We start from the raw sequence: 24864 nt of genomic DNA, 5'->3' as shown, positions 1-24864 counted from the left end.
GGCAACGACTCTGATGGGGAAAAGGAGAGAGTTACAGATCGCTAAAGACAAACCGATGATTATGCGACAGTAAAGCAACAACAAGTCACTTGCTGGTTAAGCGGTGAAATCCACACAATTTGCTACTTGAAAAGGACCAACGTCTGAGTCCATAAAGAAACTAACAGTTTGAGTCTAAATAAAAGTCGCTCACTCGAAAACCATATGCGTTTAGGATAAACACAACTATAATAACTAACTTCACAGTCAGTCTACCTCAGAACAAAATCAAGAACACTCCGTTAAAATCACAAATAAATTACAAAGCTCTCCTTCAGAAGTGCCAATAAGCAACATAACAACTAAACAATCGCCAGTATTTCTTCTTTCTGACGTTAAAGCTTGAGCACATATTTCTTTGTTTTACCTTCACTTAAACAGGGAAATCTTAATGACTGCAGTTCTCTTGTTCATTTGTACCCTGTGTACAAACAGAATAAAGTGGAAAAAGAACAGAACAAGCACTGGTGAAAGTCCAAAGATTTAACAATGTCTGAATATTAAAAAAAAAAAACAACAACAACAACAACACGCACATAAGTCAACACTGGAGCCATTCTCATTAATGGCTCAGTCATTCAAGTAATCATGAATTATAAAAAAAAAATCACAAAAGACTGTATGTAGGTTACGCATTAAAAGGGCCAGGAGTTAAGAATTTGAGTTCACCATTTCGTTTTTGTTTTTTCTTTTTGTTGTCTGTTTTTGAAACTCAGCCAATTTGTTGGAGTGCAGAAGTTCTCAGGAAAATATCCATGATAAACTAGAACCAAGTGAGATTATTAATACATTTAAACATGTACTGCTGCAGCCGATGGGTGTAAAACTTCATAAGTATCTAGTTTGTGCAACAGTCTGACAAAAATACGACATGAAATTTCAGCACTGTTTTCTTGAGGGTGGGGGAGGCGGAATAAAGAATATCTATCTTTTGTCTCCAATGAAAGCTTCATTAATCACAAACTTTAAGTAGTGTAGAATATTGGTAGTTTTTATGATCACTTTAATCCAAGTTGGCTCTCATGCCAAAAAAAGCAATGTTTGTAATTATATTGCAAGCATTATAATTAACGTTAAATTTGTTTTGATCTGGTCTGACTAACAGACTTTTTTTCTACTCTGCATAAACACGTCTTTATTTTGTAATTTAGTTTGTTTGTCTGAACTTAATGCTAACATAATGCAGAGTTTGATGAAGTACAATTTAAATTTCATTTTTTTTAATATATTCTATATTTGAATAAACATTGTCAGGTAAACATCGACAAGAGGGAATCAAGGAAATGTCATATTTTAAGGCATTTCACTGTTCTTCAAGTGCAATATACTTTTTTGTAATCAAATTCAACAAGACCTAATTTTAAATAGATGATGTCACTACTGATTAAAATATTTTTTTCCATACTGAGCAGCCCGATTTGTAGATGAGATTGTCTGTATAAAAGATTTCAGGAAATTTCATGAAAAACATTTTTTCTGTCAATCCATCCATAGCCCCATTCAAAAAATACTTCAAAGACAGACGTCAGAAGTCAGCTTGAAAACAACAAACAGCATCCGCAACAGTCCCAAAAGCTGCCAGACAACAACGTCGTTATTCTTTTTTTAGTATAGCCCATGCGAAAGAGAGAGACCAGTGTGAAACAAGACCATAGAGAGCTTTTAGCAGCGTCTTCATGTAACAACTCGAGTCAGTCGGAACAGCGAAAAGGTCAAACACCACAGACAGACAGAAACTGGAGACCGGTGAGCAAACAGCCAGCCTTCAACAACCAGGTTTCAAGCTAAACCGACAGCAGCCAGTTTGGTTGGAAAGCTTCACTCAAAGCACTGCTGTACCTGGTAAAGGACACGCCTGCAGGACAGACAACATGTCGACACATCTTAAACCACTGAAAGATTGTTTTTAATGAGACAGAAATATACATTTAAAGAATGTGCTTATGTGCGAGGAAGGTTGGTTAATTTCAGTGAATAGTTGTCAGGAGGAAAAGAGGTTATCTAACACAAAACAGTGAGCAGGCTGTGAGGTTTACTTCAGGAGTGTCGCTCCACAATACCAATTTAACAGATGTAAGGAAATAAGACTGTTTTTTCTTTTTTTTTTTGCCAGGGTGACATACTTTCTCTACATAATAATAATAATAAAAATGAAGACATAGGAAGAGAGAGGAGCTCTGAAATAACCCCCACCAAGCCCACATTAGAAATTCAGAGGAGGAATAGTCACAAACCCCAACAGCAAACAAGTTAGTTCAGACAAAGAACCAAATCTGCTACTGAAGCCATGCAAAGAAAAACAGGGTAAATGAGCAAACGTAAACGTGGAGGGGTGAGCAGTAATTAGGAGGGTGGCGAGGAGGTGGAACAGTACATACTTACTATGGCAACAGGTACTCTTTTGTATTTCCATCTCCTGATTGTAAACGCAGCCACAAAGAAGAAAAAGCACAAGTAGAAACAAATGTCTATGCAGATCAAACCACAAGCAACATGGTAAATAAAAGAAGAAGAAAAAAAAAATTGGAGAAAATAACCGAAAAGAACAAAAGAAAGGGGAGGGGACCATTCTTGGAAGACCCCAAAACAGATGGAGAATGGCAGTGAGAGGAGAGACTGTACAGAGACGTTAAAAAACATTTCTGTATCAGATTACACCAGTAATCAGAAGCTGTATAATAAAAAGACAAATTAAGTTTCATTTTTACAGCCAGTTCCAGTATCATCACTGATGATGCTGATAAAAGGTGTAATCCAACAGTAATAAAGACCAAGAGGGACAACAATAATCAAGCAGTAAAATTCCTCTGTTTGAAATCTCCCTTGCTGCTTTTCTCAGCACATTTGCATGCAAATTTTATTGAGAAAAGTCAACTCCTCATGGGCTTTTATTACAGAAACACAAACCTTGTAGTAGTAGTAGTAGTAGTAGTATTAAAGAGCACAACAGACCCAAAGAGAGACGGGCAGGTGCAGAGACAGGAGCCTCCACGGTCCATCTGTAAGTCCTGAACACCGGAGAAACCCCATGCCAAACCAGGCCACTTTGTTAACGCCGTCAGGATAACGTACCTTCTTCTGCTCTGACGGGAGTACTCGGTGGTGTGGATGTGGGTCTCGGGTCTTTGTCGTCGTCCTCAGCCTCTACTTGTTGCTCTGGATCTGAAAGAAACATCCCCAGTCAGAAGCCACTCAGACCATCTACAGTTCAAGTCACATTTGTTGGCAGCCCTGACAAAAGTGTGCGAAATATGCCAATCTATTACTGCAACAGAGAGAGTGGTTTTACGTCTTTTTGTTGATCGCATGCTTACCGAAAGATCATACAAGCTGCCCATTTCTGGGTTTCTACTACAGAGAACTCCAACAAGGTTCTTCTAGGCCTCGTCTCACCTATACCCACAGTTAAAGTCCCAGAAGACTTCAGCAAACTTCACGTTTACATTTGTGATGGTACGACAAAAACAAAGCAGCTGTAGATCATGTCAAATGGTTGCTATGGAGAAATTCTAACACCTGAATGTCTTTTTTTTTTCTGCAGCTCCCCAACGATGAGCTTTGGAGATCTTAAAGTTTTTACTATACTACACAGTTTAATTTGTTTTAAAAACTCTAATCATCTTATATTACCTGACTTAAGACAATCTATCGTTTGGATTGAATGTTGTATTGTCTTTCATATTCTCAGCAAACAATTTTATATTCCAGTTTATCTGAAAATAATTAAGTTCAGAGAAATGTGGATGAACGTAAAAAAGCAAGGTTGTGTCATTGGGGAAAAAAAAATAAAAACTATGGGTTATTTTTTCACCTCTCCGAAGAAATGTGCCATTACATTTTTCTTAAACTTTCATTGTGACATTATTTTACTACAGCACAATCTTAAGCCATTTTACACATCCTTACCACTTGCTGCCATTAAATGTGGCTTGAACTGTAAGACAAAAACTTTAAAGAGAATTCAATTCTTTTAATTTATAAAGGCCAAAAAAACATCGTCAATCAGCTTGTTTCAATACAAAAGAGAGAGGACAACATAAGGACTAAACAACCAGGAGAAAGACAAAAACAAAAACAACAGCAAAATATTTCAAACATTTCCTACAAAACCAAAACTAAAACTCCAAAACCAGTTTCAAATGATTAGGTTATGGAAATAAGAAGGGCAACATAAAAAAAAATAAAATAAAAAAGACGTTAGCAGGAAGAAAAGGAGTCCATTTATTTCCAGAGCAGGTGGGTTTAACACATTTTCTCTGATGTCTAATAATCTGATTGGAGGACCAAACTCAGGAACTGCTTCTTCACATTTCACTACAGAAGGACTTTTATTGCACGAGCAGAGGAGCAGAGGAGAGAGGATGCTTGGAGTTCCTCTCTCCTCTGCTTCGTCCAATCAAACTGCAGAGAAGAATCAAATGTGCCAAAGCTTTGATGCCTTTTGTCAAGACATCAGAGATGGGCATTCAGGGGAGCAGGAGGGACCCAAAACAACCAAGCAGAGCCTTCAGAGATGAAATGCGGGGAAAGGAGAGAGCTTGCACATGGTGAAACAATGGCAGCAGACTCCAATCCCTCAGAGAGGGGAGAGGAAACAGCAGGCAGGAATTCCCAGACTCCCAGTGAGGCAGTATGTAGTAAGACAAGCCCGGGATGAGCAGGGAAGGGAGAGGAAGGCCAGTTTTTTTGGGATGTCTCCGCTTCATCTGGTGTACCTGCGGCCCGACCTCCCTCTGCCGCTTCCACAGCCGGCGGGCTCTTGACGAGGGCTCGCACCACGGCGCTGTGGAACTCCTTGTGTGGGGAATCAGGAGTCGACAACACCTCGTCTCCTGCTGAGCGCGCATCACCTGCTACCGTCGCTGCAGAATCGGCGCCGCCGCGATCAGGCTGGGGGGCAGGAGGCCCCTGAGAAGAAGCTGGAGGCTGGGCTTCCTCCAAGCTGGACGAATCAGTTGGATGAAGAGAAGTGGACAACGTGGTTTGACCAGACGGTGCAGCTTCTGGCTCTGGTTCGGGTGCGCTGGAGATTGATCCTTTAATACTGTTCTTCTGTTGTTGCACTGTAAATCCATGTTTTTGCATGTTGGTGTGGAGAGATGACATAGTTTGGCCATTCTGAACAATGAGGTTGAACAAAGGCATTATATTTTATTAAGCAGAGGTTAAAACTCTTAATTTTAATGATGAAAAAAAACATACCCATTTGTAATATGCTTCTTTAGGACACCAGTCACATAAAGAAGTGTAATTTGTGCAACTAAACGGCACACAGCGAGTTCCTTTAATCATATTTTCAAATTTATTCACACTCATTGAACACACTCGTTTGAGAAAATGGTGAAACTCACAATCCCAACAATATGTTCAGTTTTGGGGGGATATCAGACATCTCTAAGTGGAGTTTATGGTGACAACAATAAATCGGAATTCTTTCATGATATGAAATATATCAGGATAAATACACCTGTCGCAATAAGTAATAAATCAATTAATCACATGATGGATTAAAAGAAACTAAAATTTGTATTTGCACAATTTATAGTTTCTCTTTCTACCAAAAACTGGATGGTAAAAGTCTTCAGTTTTCAAAGGACAGTTTTGTCTACAGAACCTTAATAATTCATTTTATTTGTCGTTTCTGTTGTGTTAATTTATTTTGGATGTTTAAAATGTCTGCCAGTTCCAGCGTCAAATGGTCATCAGAATTGAAAGTTTTTTGGCCTTTGACAAAATGTTCTTGCATTATTATGTCATTACTGTTTTATTATTTTAAAAATGGTCGCACAGTAACAATATCACCGTTTATCGCACTGACTTCTGGTACAACTTATCATCCAACAAAATTTATTATTGTGACAGGACTAGCGATAAATGATAAGATGAATGCTCTACAGTTTTAAAGGATTTAATAACGAGTGACGGTAGAAGTTACTGATTTGTACAAAACTCATTATCTAAAACATTATAGTTGTAGATAAGTTTGCATTTATATCAGAAAATAATTTTTCGCAGTTATAAATGACAAAAAAAAGAAAATGTTAACTATGGTTACCGAAATGTATATTTTTTGTTTTATTTCACGTGGAGATTACTATTTAAAAGATGTTGGTGTGGTCTGCCTCCCATGGCACATTTACCTTCACCTCCTTTCTGTTTCTGCTCCACTTCCCGGCAGTATTCTTCCAGCTCCTGGTCGGTCAGCTTATTGAAGGGGTTCGGACCAGTCTTGCTCACAATGACCTTGGGTTGGTACTCCTTCTCAATAATGGCCTTGGATGCGGTCACCAGCTCACCCTTCGAGACACACAAGTGAGGAAAAAGAAGTCGGCATCAGAGGGTGGGGTCGTTCTGAGTACAGCCATGTGAAGAAAACTGTCTGCAGAACCAGAAGGCTGGAAACAGAGTTTGAGAAGTGGCAGCCAGTAACAATCAGCAGCTTCTGTGGCTAAAGCCTAAAGTTAATTTCCAATATAAAGAGACAATCGTACATATCAGTTCTTGTGCAAAAATCATGCGCTACATTGATTGAAATGTAACTTTTGTTTTATCATGATGAGGATTTTTAGGACGAAAGAGCTTGATGCTGAGTACTACAACTCTAGGCATCCCTAGTGGCAGCAACAAGTACTGGCGTAGGCATCAGATGGAGACAATGAGATGGCATATTTCCCTCACAACCATTTTGATTACTTGTCCGCAGTCCAAAACATTCCAGACTGCAATACGGATATATAATATTTTCACCAAAAAAAAAAGAAAAATCACAGAAAAAGCTTGAATAAGAATAAGAAGGATGTTTTTAAGAAGGGTGTTAGGAAAGGAGTCGCCTGTTGAGACTGAACAACTAATCAAAATGCTTTGGATGTGGGCATCCCCTGGACCAAATTTATGCTGAAATCAGTATCAGATTAAAAACCTTTTTTGCATAAAGTTAAAAGTGGATTAATAAACGGTCCAAACATTTAAGCTTCACTCAGTCAAGATACCTTGAGCTTCTCTAATAAGTTGTCATAATCAAAAAAAAAGGGGGGGAGGGGTGATAGTCAAGGAAATTTGTATATGAAATTGAAAAGTTTAATAACTTACAACTACAAGAAATACAAAAATAAAATAGCTTTTTGCTCTGATTCAGCAGACTCCAGATCCATGCACCAATTTAGTGTCAATTCTCTTCCTAATTATTTCTCAGAAGAGTCATTACAGAAAAATTGCTCCCCATGTTTTCAACCTGAACATTAACAAGATTTGCAAGCAAAAAAAAAACTTAACTTTACGCATTTTAATATTGTCTTTGATTGTTATTTTTAAGCCAGAATACTTAAGCAATTCTTAAGGCATCCAACAACATTTTGCCCCCCAGTGTAAATTTAATCCAGTACCAAATTTGGACCAAGGTTGCCCGGACTTTTGTATCCCACTACAGGGTCAAATAGATTTGTGATTGGAGCAGTAAGTACCTTTCTAATTGTTTTAGCAGGACTATAGGACCCCTCGGACACATCAAGGCCATCAATAGTGTCTGTACAGTCAGACAGAGGGGCATCCTGCAATAGCAAACCATGTGAAGGGGGGGGGGAGCACAACCGAGTACATCCAAATAAGCAGTCTGTCAAGCAGTCACACTCACACAACAGGGGGGAAAGAGTACAGCAACATCCCACAGAACAAAGAAAACATTTTAATCTTAAAGATTAAACAGTTCTGCAGGATTTTTCTTTAGCAAGTCAAAACGTTGCTCCTTTTCTAGGGGGTCCTTAGCTAACAATATGTAAACTGACTTTCCACTGTATGTATGTATATATATATATATATATATATATGCAGTGCCTTGCAGAAGTATCCAAACCCCTTGGGCCATTTCACATGTTCATTTTTAATGCATTCTATTGGGATTGTGTGGGATAGACCAACATAAAGTAGCTAATAATTGAACTGAAGTGAAAGGAAAAGTAGATACAATAGAAGAATTGAAATCAAACTCGGATGCTACCTTTCGTGAATCACTTCCCTTCCACTTCACCATTGTTCACTTCGTTGTGTTGGTCTGTCAGATAAATTCCCAATAAAATACACAAAAACTTGTGGTTGTAACATTAAAAAGAATGTGCAAACTTAAAGGGGTCTGAATACCTTTTCCAAGCACTTGCACACCCAAGCACACTAAAACCACTTGAGGGAAGTACATGCACACAGGAACCATTGTAGAAAAATGGAGTCAAGTTATGAAAAGCATGGCAGCAGAGAAAGTGGTAGCCATTATTAGCATGCTTTCCAAACTGTCAACACAAGGTGATGGTCAACTCCGGTTGGGGTAGAGGAGACTTTATTGTTCATGCCTCATAAGATGTCACTGCGATTGCACGGACTTAAACCTAACAATCTCAAGACAGACAAAGAGGATAAAGTCTAATTCCCCTCCAGGAAAATGAAAAGGAAACGGCAAAAACATTCACAGCATCTTAAACCTGAGCCATGCAAACAGAACCAATGAGTCAAGACTTCATGTTCTGCATTCTTTCCAACCCATGAGGGGGAAACCTTGCACATGCATAAGAAAAATAAAAAGAACCACTGCTTGGTCACAACAGGACCTTTTGTTTAGTACATCCAAACTAGAAACTCCAAAGGTTGTAAATGTAGCTGTGATGCTCAACGGACAAAACAATGTTGCTAAATAAATAAAACTGGGTATGAAAATGGACACATTCTGAGCTAGCAGAAATATGGAAACCAAATTATGTTTACCTTTCCCACACATTACTCACCTGCAAGAACGACAATCTCTGTGATCAAAGAATAATGTCATAATTATGAAGTCCCCCCCCCACATCCTCACAACAACACAGAGGACTTTTTGTTCTCTAATCAGGAAATAATTTTAGTAATTAATACTAAAATATTGGAATTAAACTGATTTTAAAGTTTCTTTCAATGCAGCTCAGTGTCCAGAACAAATTCATGCGCATTGTTCTGATATTGTAATAGTTTAGATTCAGGCATGCCTCCTGACCTGGATTTAGAGTTTTAGAAAATTTGCTTTTAAGTCGTCTTATAAGACAAGTGACTCAAACCATATTCATCAGCATCAAGTCCAGGTCAGGAACGTTGCAGCAGCGAAGCACGGAGGTGTTAACGTCACACACTGACCTGGTTAAAGGTCCGTTCCACCACAGTGCCAGCACACAGAACCTGAGACTGGGGTCCTGCAGTCTTTATGTCCTGCAGGTTCTGCTCCCGGATCTAACAAACAAACAAAAAGACTTTTTTTTTTTTTTTATCTGGTTAGAGTGAAACATATCTTATCGGAGAGCTTCAAATATTGTCAGTCGAACGAGGCGACATTTAACTACACAAAAAAAAACCCACTACAATACCTTATTCCTCATTTCCAGAACTTCCTTTGGGTCGGTGTTCAGTGGGATAAATTGATTGGCTACTCCAGCCTGGCGAAGGCTTTCTTCTTTAGTCCACTGTAAACACGATGTAAAGTGTTACACAGTTAAAACAGGGACGCCGAATGGCAAGAAAAATATAAAATAAAACTAGCACAAAAATATATGTAGACATAACTCAATGCAGGCCTTACAAATCATGCAAAATAAAAAAATAAAAAAAAATCCACAAAGTTTGATGACTTTTTTTTTTTTTAAGTGAGTCAATGATGATGAAGGTTTAGGTAGGTTTTAGCGCGTTTTATTTTTATGATCCTAGAAAATCTAGGATATTTTTTGAGGATTACTTTATGTAAATAATTAGGCACATGTGGGAATCAGCTACCTACCCATCACATCAGCTGTTCTTAAATATCATCTTCATGACATTGTAAGAATTTCTGTTCTTTAGGCAGCAAGAGGCAGAGCTTTAAACAGGTTATTTTTGCTTCAGGGGAGTATTTGGGTATCTTTTTCTTTCCTTATTTTAATATCTTCACATATTATTGATTGAAAAGTATCTTGGCTACTGAAAACTCTGAGGCGAGACAGCAGAACATGCAACTTTTCATTCAAAATTTGTGTTTTTTCATCCATTGGGTAAATAGGGTCCACAATACTTTATGAAATATTTACTAATGAAAGTAGTAGAGGTCACAGATAATGGAATGCAGATAATGACAATACACATGGAGTTAAAACCCTTAGTTATTTCTTAGTTTTTCTAACTCAACAGTAGGCTTAATTCCAATCACAAAAACTAGCAATGTTACTACTTTTTAAATTCGGAAATTGTACTACAATTGTTTTTGTACTTTTTTATGGCCACGATAATGTTTGTGGTAGTGTATTCATATGATCTTATACAAAACTGGAACCAAATCAGCACCAAATGTTTTAAAATGCGCCAGACTGGAAAATATGTAAAGATGTTTATCAGATCAGAACCTCCAAATCCTGGAATTTGAGTTTTAATCTCATATCCGAGCAAATAAGTCGTCTTGATCATTAATTTATGAAACTAAGAACCTCTGAAAATAATAATTTATGATGATAATAATAATAATAATGGGGCCGTGGTATGCAAGTGATGCTTGTTTCAAGCCACCAGATTTAATCTGGTTTATATGGTGGGGTTTGCCTGAATGCATGATTTCATGAATTCTACTAAGAAAATTTCTGCTCCTGAATTCACTTTATGGAAAAATTTGAATAAAATTTAATCGCTGTTGTTCCGTAACAATGGAAATCATTTGTCATCATCATTGATCTACCATCTGAACTAAAACCAAAACAGAATTACACTGAAAATCAACTCAAGACAAATAACAGCATGAGTCAACAGAAAGAAAGAAAAAAAGAAAAACAAAGGGCTGGGGCAGCGTGGGGAGATGTGAGGGCTGAGTGGCTGTGAGTGGTGGAGAGGTGAGAGGTGGGCTGGGTGGGTGACCAAGACGATGAGGCTGGCTTACGAAGCGAGAGTGGCAGTGAGGGTGAGCTGGCATCACCAAAGTCATTTTCCAGGCTGATACACAACAAGGACAACAGAGATAAGAAAGAAACACACCCGAGAACACTCGGCCATTTTGGGACAAATGGGAGCTACCATCACAACGCTAAAAAAAAAACAAAAAAACAAAAACAAAGAACATCCTCTTTGCACAGGATGAAATCTTTCACAGCCCTGTGCAGAGTTTGTAAAAATTTGTGTAAACTTGGTAATGCTCAGAGTGATTAAAAGGGGAAATTATCCATCCATTTCTAGCATTAAACGGGATGAGCAGCAAATGAAGGTATAACACCAACGTTCATGCCACCTAGTGAACCATTTTAAACGTAAGCATGTAACTTGCAGTGGGGAGCAAAAGCTCATGACTTCATTCCTGTGTTTACTCCAAGTTTGGTTGCATGGTTGCCAAACCAGAAGAGGAGGGGGCGGGCTAGATGAGGAGAAGGTGCTGGATGGGTACAGCAGGGTCGGGTTGGTTGAGTATGAGATGAACATGTAAACATGATATACTCACTGAGAAAGAGTCTCACAACATAACATTTCCTACTTTCCCAACAGGAGATAATTGATTCAAAAAGTCAAGTCAGATTTTATTATGTCTTTTTTGTTGTCGTTTTTTTTTGTTTTTTTTCTCCTTAAAACAAATTCAATCATGCAGGCACTGAATATTTTATAGAAGCTGCTTTTCAGAATAAAACTAAAACCAAAAATTAGACAAACAAAAAATTAGCGGCAAAATAAACTAGGAGTACCAAGGAAAAAAATAAATAAATAAGCAGGTTGCATGGAAGCTTTTTCTTATATAGCACCCCAACAACTACTGGAACCTCTGCTACAGATGTGTAAAAATACCTTCCTCTTATTGAAGCAGCACAATTTACACTGAAAAACCAACGTGTGACTAACTTTATCAACTGGAAAATTTATGCCAATCTTAAGATTTTTTTTTTTTTTTTTAGCAACTAAAAGTAGTGAGAATTAAACTAGAACCGTGAGCTTCTTTGCAACAAACACTCTGGGTGGATCTTGGTTGAAACAAAAGACAAACGGGAGAAAATAACTCATGGCAAGTATTAAGTGTTAAGTATGGTGGAAGATCTGTGATGCTGTGGGAATTTTCCATCTTCTGAAGGACCCAAGACTGTTTCATAGTGTTTGGGGTCATGAACCTGTTGACATTCTTGAATATTTTGAATAGAGATGTTGGAAAAATTGAAATAAGCTCAGAACAATGCTCCAGAACGTTTAGCCAAAGCAACACAGATATAGGCTGCCACACACAAGTCAATCTTTTTCTATGACTATCAAGGTTTAAAGACCATAAAACTGTAGTGCACGAAAAAGGAACAGCAGCTTTGGGCAATCTAGAGATTTCTTAAAAGATTGGCCCCTTCTACATCTCTCTGGCATCCAAAATAAACAAACATTTATGGGTAAACTAAAAATAAATACATCTGTGTGAGAATAAACAGAAGATTTCATTTGAAGGCTTTTCAGACATCTTTACCAGAGGTGCCAAAAGCTTTGTAAGGTGATAAGTCTACAACTTTCAGTTTCAATTCATATTTTTGTCACTATTCCAGAAAAAATAAATATTCTCAGAGGCATGCCCCTTTCCACTGGTTCCTTGAAAAGTCTGTACGGATTAAAGACTCATCATTACAGCAAAGCGGCGTGCGTCTTCAGCAAATCTAGCTTCTCCTGATTTTAAATAATAGTTGGATTCATTTTTAAGAAACAAAGTCAACGTCAAGATGCAAAGAAAAAAAAAAAAAAAAAAGAATTGTTGCCCTCGGGATGAGCGATTGTGTGGTGAGCAGCAAACGTCCCTGTCTTGCTGCCTTCACCTGCCTACCTGAGGACTCATGCCACACCCCTGCTGCTCGCTCCTCTGGGAAAAACATCAACACGTACAATGCATTTCACAACAACACATGCTGTGGGGCATGCTCTGGGCAGCTGGCCCGGCATCGTGAAGCTTTCGGAGACCAGGAGGAATCAAGGAGTCAAGAGTGCAGCATTAGAAAGGTGGTTTAGTAGGTGTACTTCACTCGCAGCAGAATAGAAACACAAAAGTCCAACACTGGTTTTTACAGACGTAGGTTGTGGGTCACCAGGTTATTTTTGTGAAAGTTTATGACATAATTAATCCATCAATTGATATTCAAGCTTTACTTTTCCATTTTAGTCTCCCCAGTCGCTCAGGATGCCGAACAACTACCCAATGCTACCGACAAGGTAGCTGTAAATTCTATACTATGAACAATAAGGTAGGCACAGACCAAGCAGTTGGTTATACAGCTTGGCACGCAGACACCGGACGAGAGAGACTGCAGCAAGGGTTTGACGTGATCGTGTGTTATGTTCGTCCACACCTTAGGCTTCGACTTGGGGCTGGTGCCGTCGGGCCCGTCCTCGTAGGGCTCGTCGAGCCGGCTGCCGGCATTGACCCAGCGGGTCTTGTCGCGCTGGCCGCGCTGGAAGCTGTGTTTCAGCGGGGAGCGAGCGCCTGAGTCGCTGTCCTCCCCATAGGAGTAACCGCCGTGGGCGGAGGAAGCGAGCTCCGTGTCACTGTACTTTTTACCTTTGTCTCGCAGAGCCGGGCAGCGGTAAGGATAGCCCGTCCTGTAGCCCTGGAGACGCGGAGAAAAACGGCAGGAGTTAGAAGTCAAAGTTGATCCTGTGAACATTTCTAAAAACACACACACATCTAAATATATATAGACCCATTCAATAAGTTAGAATACTATAGAAAAGTACATTTATTTCAATAACTCCATCACCACATAAAACACATTAAATAGATTAGAGAAAGACCAGTGTCTTAGTGCCTTTATTTGTTCTGCTAACAGTTTAGCAGTTAATGAAAAAATATTAAAATTTTAATATTACATCACACCAATTAAAAATATGTTTTCAAAAACGTATGAAAAGTTTTCAAAAATGTAAAAGTTATATGCAAAAGGTACTTTTCTACTGTTCCAATTTAATGAATATGAATGCAGAATTTATACTTCAAATATAAAAAGATGTAAAAAAATAAAAATAAAAAAGTGCTTCATTGTCTAGAAGTGTTGATTCCCTCCCCCCCCATCTTTTACAAAACACAACCATTTTTTCCAGTATCCATTAACATGACCTGCCTGAATACCACTCACTTATATAATAATATAAACACCAGTTTTGAGCAGTAAACCTTGCAGCAGTATGCGCCGCACACTGTTCTTACCAAATTGTCGAGCATTCTCATGAGAGCCTCAAACTCCTGCTCCCCGATTTGCCACTTGGGGTGTGTTGTCGACCCGTCGCCTGCTGGCTCAGGGACGCGTGGCCTTGATTTATACTTTGCAGGGTCCAGCATTACCAGATTGTCGGGCCCTCCAGCGCTGGCCAGTGTTCGCACCTGGAAAACATTGAGGTATACAAGGAGACAAACCACAGACAGATCCAGAGCAGAGAGAANTTTGCAGGGTCCAGCATTACCAGATTGTCGGGCCCTCCAGCGCTGGCCAGTGTTCGCACCTGGAAAACATTGAGGTATACAAGGAGACAAACCACCGACAGATCCAGAGCAGAGTACAAAATCTGGACACCTAAAAAAAAAAAAAAAAAAAAGAGTTGGAAAGTAGGATGTAAACAGTGAGGATGTGGTGCACCAAACAGACAGCAACAAGAAGAAAGGAGGGGAAACAAGAGATAAAAGTAATTGTTATGGAAAATGAGGACAAATAAAAACCTAAATTAGTTTGATGTCTCATTTGTTAAAGTGTAATCGATCAGATAAAGTAATTTCACAGGCATCAGGTTAGACCTACCTGGATTTCACAGGCGGTCACCAGGTTGTGGATGTAATAGAAAGCCTCCTCCACTGTTTCTCCAATTGACACCAAGCCATGATTCCTGAGGATGAGAACCTGAAAGAAAGACGAAAACATCTAAGTCACACAGCCCAAGCTTTGCCCGAATTATTTTGGCTTTCGCGTCCTGGAGGTACCTTGCTCTTCGGCCCAAGGTTCTTCTGTATGATCCCTCTTTCTTCGTCATCCACCAGTATGCCGTGGTAATCATGATAGCTCACTTCCCCGAGGGACAGAGCTTCGGGTGAGATAGGCAGCAGCCCACATTTCATGGCCGACACCTGCAGAAGAAGCACACAGCGTCATCAAACATCTCGGTAGCTGTAGGCAGTACGTCGCTCGTTAAAGACATTGTGCACGCTTACCGCTGCACCTGCCGCTGTGTGTATATGTACGATACACTTGGCATCGGGCCGTGCAGCATAGATGGCGGAGTGGAGCATGAAGCCAGCCTGATTGACCCCCAGGTTGGTGCTTCCTCGGTCTACGATCTCACCTTGAAGATCTATCTTTACCTGAAAGTGATTTGACATGAAGGATTGCTCAAAGTTGTCTTGTGGACTTCTTTCACTCAGTTCACATCAAAAATGTGAGGAAAACAGCGCATGTGTGAAGATGTTTAAAAGTATTGAAATTCTAATAGATGCCTCCGGTGAATCTTACCAAACTTGAGGCGGTGACCTCACTGTAAAGGAGCCCAAAGGGAACGATGAGGAAGCGTTCCTGGTCTGAGTTCACTCTGACCTGCAGAACAAAAGACGTGCAAGTTGAGTTATAATTTATTATTCCCAAGAGAATATTTAGTTACCGACAACTTACTTACTTAACTCTATATTTTACCATTTTGAAAAACCAATGCATGTGAATTAATGAGGCTTTTATGCGAAATTCCTACTTTGTGTAATCCTAGCATCAAGATAATTTGAGATGGAATCCATTTGTTTTTCTTAAAGCCCAGGCAAATCACAGTTACCACGACTAAAACTTTACATACATGCAAATTAATTCCAATCTACATTGATTTAGCAAACTGCTGGGTTGATAAAATTGTTCAAGGAGCACCGTTTAATTGCATGTGAGAGAGCGATCTTACTGTGAGGTGGTTATAGATGAGCTCAGACCATCCGAACAAGTCGGCGAGCCGGTAGAAAGCAGCCAGTTTGCAGCGGAGAAGCTTCTCGCCCTTGTCGTAGGAAATGGAATCCGAGCCTCGCAGATCGTTGACTGGCGTCACCATTCCCAAACCTACAGAGAGAAACGGGCGACGTGGAAAGATTGCAATCAGTTACAAAACTAATTCATTTAATTCAGTGCAGTTTCAGCTCTCGAGGTACTTTACAAAACATAAGAAGTCAATTATACACATTGTAGGAAAAAAAAAAACTCTGCAGTCAAGTTCCATTTTTATGCAAATTGATGTAAGGAGGGCTCTGCCGTGTGCAACACTAACAGAAACGAGGAAAACAACTTATTATGCTTAGTGAAACACAGCTGGTGTCATTGTCCTGCAGTTAACTATGGCATACTCTGCATTACTCACTGCGAGTGCAGACATAGCAGTGCTGAGGTCAGAAAGTGCTCTACAATCACTCATTCCTGCTTACTCATGTTGAGTGCTGCCATGCCTCCTTGTGGTGCAGCTGGGTACATGGAAGGCATGCTGGTGGTCATGAAGTCTGCGATCTGCTGCAAGGCCAACAGACTGGTGGGCGTCTTCCCCTTCTTCAGCTGATCCTGGATCATCGTCTCCAGCTCTTCACAAAACGCCTGTCAGTTGAGCACAAAGAAGAGGGCTTTAAAGTTGCCAGCTTGTGCATTACAGAAAATTGTAATATTCCCCGACTGAGCTGATTGGCGGGGAGTGTAAACACACTGACGGGGCTCTGAAGGATCATGGAGACCCTCTTCCTCTGCTCCATCATATTGAAGTCCTGCCGCAGGTCCGGCGCCATGTTTCTCTCCCTCTGGTACTCAGGGCTGCTCTCATCCACCCGGTCGAAGTACCGCTCCTTGTGTGGGACGGTGGTGGGAGGGGGGGCCGTCACCACCCCGGCACCTGACTCGCCGTTCATCCTGAGTTGGCCTCCTGCAGCAAAAAAGGAGAAGACGAGCCTCAACACTTTCTACTGCTGCATCATAAACGTCGTTGCGTGTCATCGCATAATAAAATATGAGAGATTAACCAGAGTCTCTTTAGGGACGAGACAATATTTTTCCAATTTTTGAGCAAACACACAGCTGAACACTAAACTAAACCCTTCTTAGCAACCTTTCAAAGATTAATGTTCCCTTCTGGCCAGCTGCTGGACTAAAACCCATTAGGCATGAGCTTTCAGAGCGATCGTCTCATTTTATTTCTACACACACGCTGGGAATATTTTCTTATGTTTTTGTGCACATAAAAGGAATTGACAACGTAAGGTTGGACTAGGTTCTTTGGTTCTAAACATTGCACAAAAAAGGATTGTGCAATAAAATAATAATAATAATAATAATAATAATAATCCACCCTGGCAAACAGTCAATCAGTTCCTTCACTATTTTCAGGACTTACAGGCTTCCAATGCTTTCTTGTTTCGTAGCAAATCTTACACTGATGGGTAAGATTTTCCTAGTAAATTGAAATAAAAAAAATATATATTTGAGACACCCGCTTATCCTTGCAGAGTCCCAGGGGAGCTGACCCATCTCCAGCTGTCATTGGTCGAGAGGCAGGGTACACCACTGACAGGATGCCAGTCTTTCATACAGTCAGTGAACCCTCTCCATCTCCTACTTCCTGCCATACTCATGCAGTTGCTTTTTCTAGTTCATAGAGGTTCTGATCGATTCCTCTATGAACTAGACAAGCTAGTCTAGCGCAGCTGGTCAATGATTGGCAAAGAAACTCCACAAAAATCACACAAAGCAAGATTTAATCACTGCAGCGCAGCAGTTCTTTACCAGTTAGCTATTTTTTTTAAGTCATGGCGTTGACTTTACTAATCCACCGCAAGCAAAGGAATGAATAATTTATAAACATTATGTACTCCATTTGTTCACCGCTGAAAAACGATCCCCCAAAGAAAACAGCGAGCAAGTGAAGGGCAGATAAAAGACAAATTAAAGGTGGAGATCTGGTCCATTTCCTGACAACTGCCGAGCGTTGGAGCAGATCAGTGGTCTCCACCCGTCTGTCACAGCACAGCCCACTCAAGTTTCGACTCCAGCTGGACAGGGGCAGACTCTGCAAGAGCCAAAACGCGAGAGAGTATTCGCAGAGGCCGAGGCAGCCCATTAGTCTGCATCAATACAAATGTTCAGCCACAACTCCCAGGGCAACTGCTGGCCCGACTCGAAGCATGCAGCATCACTGTGGGAGCCGACAGAACCGCTCAGTGCTTTCTGTACGTTTCCATCAACGGTCAAACAAAACCAATAAAAATCAACCGTCCCACTGCATCTCGGTTCAGAATACAGCAAAATTAACATTAGCAGAGACATTTGAGGTGATGTATCCCTGTGATACTATTTTATTAGTGGTTCTAGTTATAATCCAGTAATGCAAGTAAATCCACAGATACCAATGCTTTCACATAAACACTCAAATGTAGTTTAAGAATCAGATTTAACAAAGCCTGACAGCCTTGAAGCTGAATCCAACAGCCAAAGCGACTCAACAACCCTGCAGTGTCTGCAGTTCGTGTCAGCCTGATTCCTACTGTAGGGTCCTAATGCTTCCGGACTCTCTGTCAGATCTAATTCACTTTGTTGCAGATTGCCTCAAAACCGCATGCTGAGCTTGCTGTTGGTCGTTCGTGTTTGTGTTGCTATGGCTGCAGAAAGACGAAACATCCGAGTCCAGAGAAAAATCCAAACTAAAGACGCAACACGACCCAAACAGATACAATAATCAAGATATTCTAATAACCGCTCTGTGTGTGTAAACTACAGTGGATGTGCTTAGACTTCAGTTGGAAAAGACAAATGTGAACAGATTCAATAATCTACACTCTTAAAATCAACTAAGCAAGGCTACAGAAACCTTTGTTTAGAGAAGAAGAAGAAGAAATAAATAAAAAAAACATCATCAATCACATTGTGCCAGGAAAAAAAAAAAGAAAAACTTATTTTATTAATAACTAATGACAGTCAGATTTTAGATGCAAGCAGGATCCACTCAAGGCTAATGCCAAAGAATAGGAACTCTCATAATCAATCATAGATGTTGCTTAGAAGTGCTTTACTTCAGTCAGTGTGCTCGTTATGTTTCCTCAAAGTATGTAAACAAGCAGTTAAACATTAACATCATGCATTTTTTACAGTGTAGCAATGCACCGACAGCAATCAATAAGACACTAGAACACAGAAAAAAAAAATTACCAATAGTCAAACTGGTAAAAAGAACAAGAGGAATCGTGTGGTCCTCTAAGAAACAACTCTGAGGGATCAATTCATAAGCCAAGCAAACACCCTGAACATAATGAGGTCATTCCATAAGCATCTTCCAATCAATCTGTTCACATTAAATTCCTCCTGCACTCACTGACACCAACTGATTACATCTGGCCATATGATGTAAGAGACAACATGAATGTTTCCAGCCGATGTTAACAATGGCTGACACAAACACGATTTCAAGGCTGATTTTTTTTTTTTTCCTGTCGACAGCTTAGCAGTAAAAGAGCTGCAGAGGCAGGAAGTGTTCTCCAACTATGTCAAAGGCTGTCGTTTCAACAGAATCCCCTTTTCTCCGCAGAAATGTAGGCCCATTGTACTCGACGAGCCTCTCCCGTTGAGAGTGCAGTCGCCATGGAAACCAAAATTATTACCATGGAAACACAAGACGTCCCTTTTAAAGATTATTGTTACGTAAGAAAAGCAGCGGGCTATAACATCACACGGCAAGCAAACCAGATTCCCAAGGATGACAACCTTTCAACAAGTCCGTTAGTCATTTCATATTAAAATCATGTCACGGACTCATTGAGAGAAAAACTGAAAGCATCTGAGGATGAATGGATTCTGCAGACGATCAAAACTTTACTTTACCCAACAAACTCATCAGCGAGAAATGACTCCCTAAACACTTCTACAAGACAGAATGACCATTTATTTTTATAGCCCTAAAAAAGAGAAGTAATTTCTTTGTGTCAGGCAACTATGCATATTATGCACACAATGGGGTTTTTTTTTTAACAGATCAGATAAAAATCCTAATTGAATATCCCTCAAGTTTTGCCCTGATTCCATTTAATAAAGATTCACACTAGCTTTTGTTAGTCTTATTAACTCATTTACTGCAGTGTTGTGGTCATGTTCCAGTTCAGTCACTGATAAAAAAGTATGTTCAGGAAGTCTTTTGGTAGTGACTGGTATTTTGTCCGCGTAGCTCTCGTCTGCATGAGAGCTGTCTCTATTCCTGCATGGCCTCACTTCTCCTGAACAGCTTTACATAGTGAAGCAGTGATATGACTCGTTGTTTGTCTCATAAGCTGGCTTTTCTGGTGGTTCCAGTTAATCACGTGGGTAAAGCTTGCAGAAAAAATTATCTACTTCATAACTTAAAAGGTGTTGCTTTATGTGCCTAAATACTAAAGTCTAATGTTTTAGCAGTTTGCTGAGTTGAGTTCAGGTCACATTAGAAGTCAATAGGCTTAATTCCACTGTAAAACGTCAGCGTGAAAGTTTAAATCACACGCTGGATATCAACTTCAAGAAATTGGTGACATTTCTCGATAGTGAATTCTATCTTATTGTCCCATTATTGTAGAAGTAACAGGACTCGCTGCATGCAGCTCCAATTGATTATGCAGATAACATATTGCAGAGAAGTCCGTTTTCCCACAACTTTCACAAGCAGAAGTCTGCATTGAAAACAAATTCTCAGCACCACTGAAGGACCAAAAGATCCATCAAATCCTCTCCAAAAACATGCCACTGGAGTGACTCCAAGTGAACAGATCATCATAACACGCGTTTAAGAACTGAGCTAAAAGTGTTGTTAAAGAGTTTCAATGTATACAGGTGTGATAAGCCGTTTTTAATATCTGACTAAAGGCCACAAACAAGACGCATCTAAAGATCTCTGTGCTGGATGCCGTTCATTAGTGGAACAGAAGAACAGCAGACGCTCATGTGATTCTATGACAACAGATTCTCCATGTGCTACAACCACCACAAACAAAAATTGGTGTGAATTTAACACTATGCCACGCAGGGTCTCATTACGTGCTCTAAACTGTAATTAGTGTACACAGATAAGTCTATTGTTGACATGTCGAGACGACGGGCAAAACTTGAACTAGATTTAAGGGAGTGAGGCAACAACATGTGCTTATTACTGCCATCACTGATCAAAACACTGGTAAGTAGCATTTCTTTTTGTTCCCTCAGGTTGAGTAAAATAGAATGTGGTCTTCACATATGAAAACCGCTCCATAACTAAAGACTGAGTGATGTTTTTTATTATTATTATTATTATTATTTGCAAATAATTGAGAAATTCAGTATCCCATATATGAATGTGTTTGCTGCTAAACATGATGCTCATCAACCCCACAACCAAAAGCAAAGACTTTGTGAAGACTCTAGCTAAAGCTGGTAAATGTGATTATCTACAGATAAATTAGTTCTACATCAACACGGGGTCAAAGGTCACTCAGTGGAGAAGGTTCCATTGCACTCAGGGAGTAAAGATCTTGATTTTTTGAAGAAATGCCCTGGGGTCTGATGAAACTAAAAGTGAAGAAAAAGAAAAGTTGCAAGGCTGAGAGCATTTCAACTGCGAAGGGAAATAATGAAACTGGATCATACAAGAATCCCCTTAATGACCAAATGATACTCATTCCTAGTTGCCATCAAATTAATAAAAAAAAAAGTCAGAAGTCATCCTTGCTTCATTTAGCAAAAAAAGATAGAATATCCCTATAAAAAGCCACTGAAATAATTTCCATTCGTGATTTGAGGCAAAACAAACCACCTACTTCAATAATAATGAAAAAAAAAATTAATGAATTAACAAGACATGCCTGGTGAGGGAGGGGAAGTGGATGATGTGAATTACATCTCTCAAGCAACCAGTTTATATCAGAAGAGTTTTGCAGTAGTCATGAGCATCTCAACAGCTCAACTGACAAATGAAAAATCAAATACATAATGGATTTTTTTTTTTAAATGCACCATGCAGCAATTATATTTTTATAAAGCAAAATCTCCTTTTTTTCAAAACTTGGAACATCTTTTTTGCTCAAGTTTTTCTTCCGTTGTTTAAATTAAGAGAGAATAAAATGTTTCCTATATGCAAAAGGCAAAACAAAAAAAAACACACACAAAAAAAAAAAAAACTGCATGGGAAATTTATTTAGTCCAGCAACAGAGAAACGGTAAACACTCATGTGATTCTATGACAGCGACTGGAGCCATCTCGGATAAAACACATCATCCCTGGTAGAGTCTCCCTAAATCCCCTAGCAGTTTCAGACTGTTATTATGTGTCATTTTGTTTTGTTGCTTTTAACAAAAATAGAATAATACATTGATTACTAAATGAAGCTTCAGTGAGTGGCTGCTGCGGTGTGACAGCTTCCTTACTGTAAGTGTAAGAACTGGTTCAAGCAAACACAGTTAAGTGAGTATTTGGACAGGAAGGAAGGAGAGAGTAACATAGTAAAACCAGGGCAGAAATATGAGGAACACATTTTCAGCTGCACTGCAGTGGAGGGTGTGGGAAGTGGGAGTTAAACAAACATAGCACCTGCATCTACAACCAACGTGTACTACAGAGCGTGTGTTGAGGGTGGTAGCACAGAACCAGAGTCACAGAACCGAGTCCTGTCCTTTGGGAGGTCTGGTTGTTCTAACAGAATTACCCGATCCAGAAAGTATTTACTTCGGTCTTTACAGTTTGGCTTTGCAACACCTCTCACAGCAGAATGGCGGACATACTTCTAGAAAGGGCTACACAATGTTGGGAAACCGTAAAGCTGCAATATCGTTGTTAAATAATGTGATTTGCTATGTTTCACCATGTTCTGGTTTCTTCCCCATAAAATATTACAAAATGTACCTTCTTGGTCACTAAAATACGTCCAGTCTGAGAGTGCATGGCTGAGAAAAGGCAACCCAAATGGACAAATATATCAATGAAAGAAAAGAAAAAAAGTCTGAATATGTGGCCCTAAATTACAATGCAACAATCCAACAGATATTGGATCCAAGTAAGTCATTTGAATAAATTGGTCAGTTCCACCACTCAGTGAAATCAGAAAAATGTAATAAATCTATGTTCATGATCAATGATGGATCCAGTGCATCACATCTCATTCATAATGTCAATAAGTAAGGGTCATTGTCAGGCTACAAAACACACTACAATTGTCAAATTCATTGGATTACACAAGCTGCATTTGTTCAGAAAACTTCATAAACTTATTATTTTACCAGTGGAGTAATAACAGCCTTAGTATTCCAACAAAGTAATCATAATATAATGATACAAATAACTTCTTATTAAAGTGCCTGTTAAACATGCTACATATGTGTTTATAACTACTGCAAGGAAAATCAAAGTACGGACATTTGTCATTTTTGCACAACCCGTTCTTTACAAATCTAGCGTGGTCCAAATTGAATCAGTCCAATTAGATTTGATAAAGTTGTTTTTTTTGTTTTTCTTAATGTTGTATGCATTTATTGAAAAAAAAAACAGTACAACTATCAGCTCCCCATATGGACGTTTCTAATATTACTGGCATCGCAACACATCTGAACAAAACGGAATTTGCACACCCATCGTTGGGGAGGAGGGAAATACTCCCCAGAGGAATATTTATACAAAAACACACCTACTACAGCAGCGAGACCACGCGAAATGCAAAAATAATGCAACTACTCTGAAGGCCTGCTCTGGTAGCAAAGGCTAACGACGCTTAAAAGCGAAACACCTCGGGCCCAAAGTGTCCTCTCTAGTTGCTTTCCAGACACTAAGGCGACTCAGAGAAGGTGAATCATTTAAATCGAAAGGGAAAAAAATGCAAAGGTCGACGTTTGTTATCGCATCATTTACAGAAATTGCTCCGTTAAGACTCCCCCGCAACACATTAGCCAAACATAGATCACCACTGCAAATACATACAGCCAGATATCTGCAGAGACAAAAAAAAAAACGGACCAAATTACACATGACAAGCGAAGCATGTCCCATATTTACTTACCCTCTATTTAATACGGTGGCGAAATTAAAACAAAGCCGAGCAAAGACTGACCGAGGGTTCTCCTTGTTTTTCTCCCCTCCCCTAGTGCTTTTAGAGTGGGTTTATCTCCGCTCTCGTCCGTCCTCCCCCGCCCATCAACCTTCATGCCACAGGGTGCGGCATGCACTAATCTCTGGCTCTCTATTGGTCAGTTTAAACCACGTGACGCTGCCAGTTTTAGTGATTGGAGGATAAACTATGAGCCTGCCTCTGAAATGGTTCTTTGGTTTTACAGTGCAAAAACTAAATTGTCATACCTAGAAGGTGAGGAGAAATGTCACGAAGCAGACTAGTAATTAGTTAAACTAATACTACGTATATATTTATACATATTAGACATTATTAACAAAAAAGAAAAGGGTTTTAAGACAGTGAGAAGGCATAAAAACGAATGATAGGCAAAATATTTTTAAGTCATGCATCATGGACTTTTTCTTCTTCTATTTCCAAAATACCCTACAACAACAATCTTGATACAACGTAAGATTTGTCTAGAGCGACGAAACAGAATAATAAAGAACAAGAATTTTGATGAAATTAAATTTTTAATACATACTAAACTGAATGTCTTATTTTGAAAGCTAAGGATATTTACCCAACCCACCGGCAAAACCTCATACCATCAAATTTTTAAATGCAATTAAATACAAATTACTGTGCAATTGCATTTACATTGTCTTTTTTGAGGTATAATGTTTAAAGAAGTTTGTTTGCTCTTTAGTTTATTTTACTGTTGCGCTTTTGTCCCCCAAAATTTTACAGAGAAACTGGGCAATCTCTATTTTTTTTAT

The 24864-nt window shown here is 39.4% G+C and overlaps 1 protein-coding gene across 1 annotated transcript; it reads right to left on the bottom strand.

Moving 5' to 3' along the window:
- Positions 1 to 406: 406 nt before the first annotated feature.
- Positions 407 to 24173, bottom strand: add1 (adducin 1 (alpha)). Its single transcript, XM_007558955.2, has 18 exons — positions 24035 to 24173; positions 16718 to 16926; positions 16445 to 16607; positions 15934 to 16085; positions 15504 to 15584; positions 15206 to 15355; positions 14978 to 15121; positions 14799 to 14897; positions 14213 to 14386; positions 13359 to 13616; positions 9417 to 9512; positions 9190 to 9282; positions 7500 to 7586; positions 6180 to 6336; positions 4755 to 5102; positions 3112 to 3201; positions 2418 to 2455; positions 407 to 460 (listed from the first exon to the last, which is right to left on the bottom strand). Exons 2-17 carry the CDS (start codon positions 16910 to 16912, stop codon positions 2421 to 2423), a joined length of 2322 nt encoding a protein of 773 aa, XP_007559017.1. The 5' UTR covers positions 16913 to 16926; positions 24035 to 24173; the 3' UTR covers positions 407 to 460; positions 2418 to 2420.
- Between the last annotated feature and the right edge of the window lie 691 nt (positions 24174 to 24864).

This window comes from Poecilia formosa, unplaced genomic scaffold (assembly GCF_000485575.1).
Source record: "Poecilia formosa unplaced genomic scaffold, Poecilia_formosa-5.1.2 Scaffold100, whole genome shotgun sequence".
Lineage (NCBI taxonomy): Eukaryota > Metazoa > Chordata > Actinopteri > Cyprinodontiformes > Poeciliidae > Poecilia > Poecilia formosa.
Note: the sequence above shows the minus strand (reverse complement) of the source record. Positions and strands in the feature narration are given on the sequence as shown.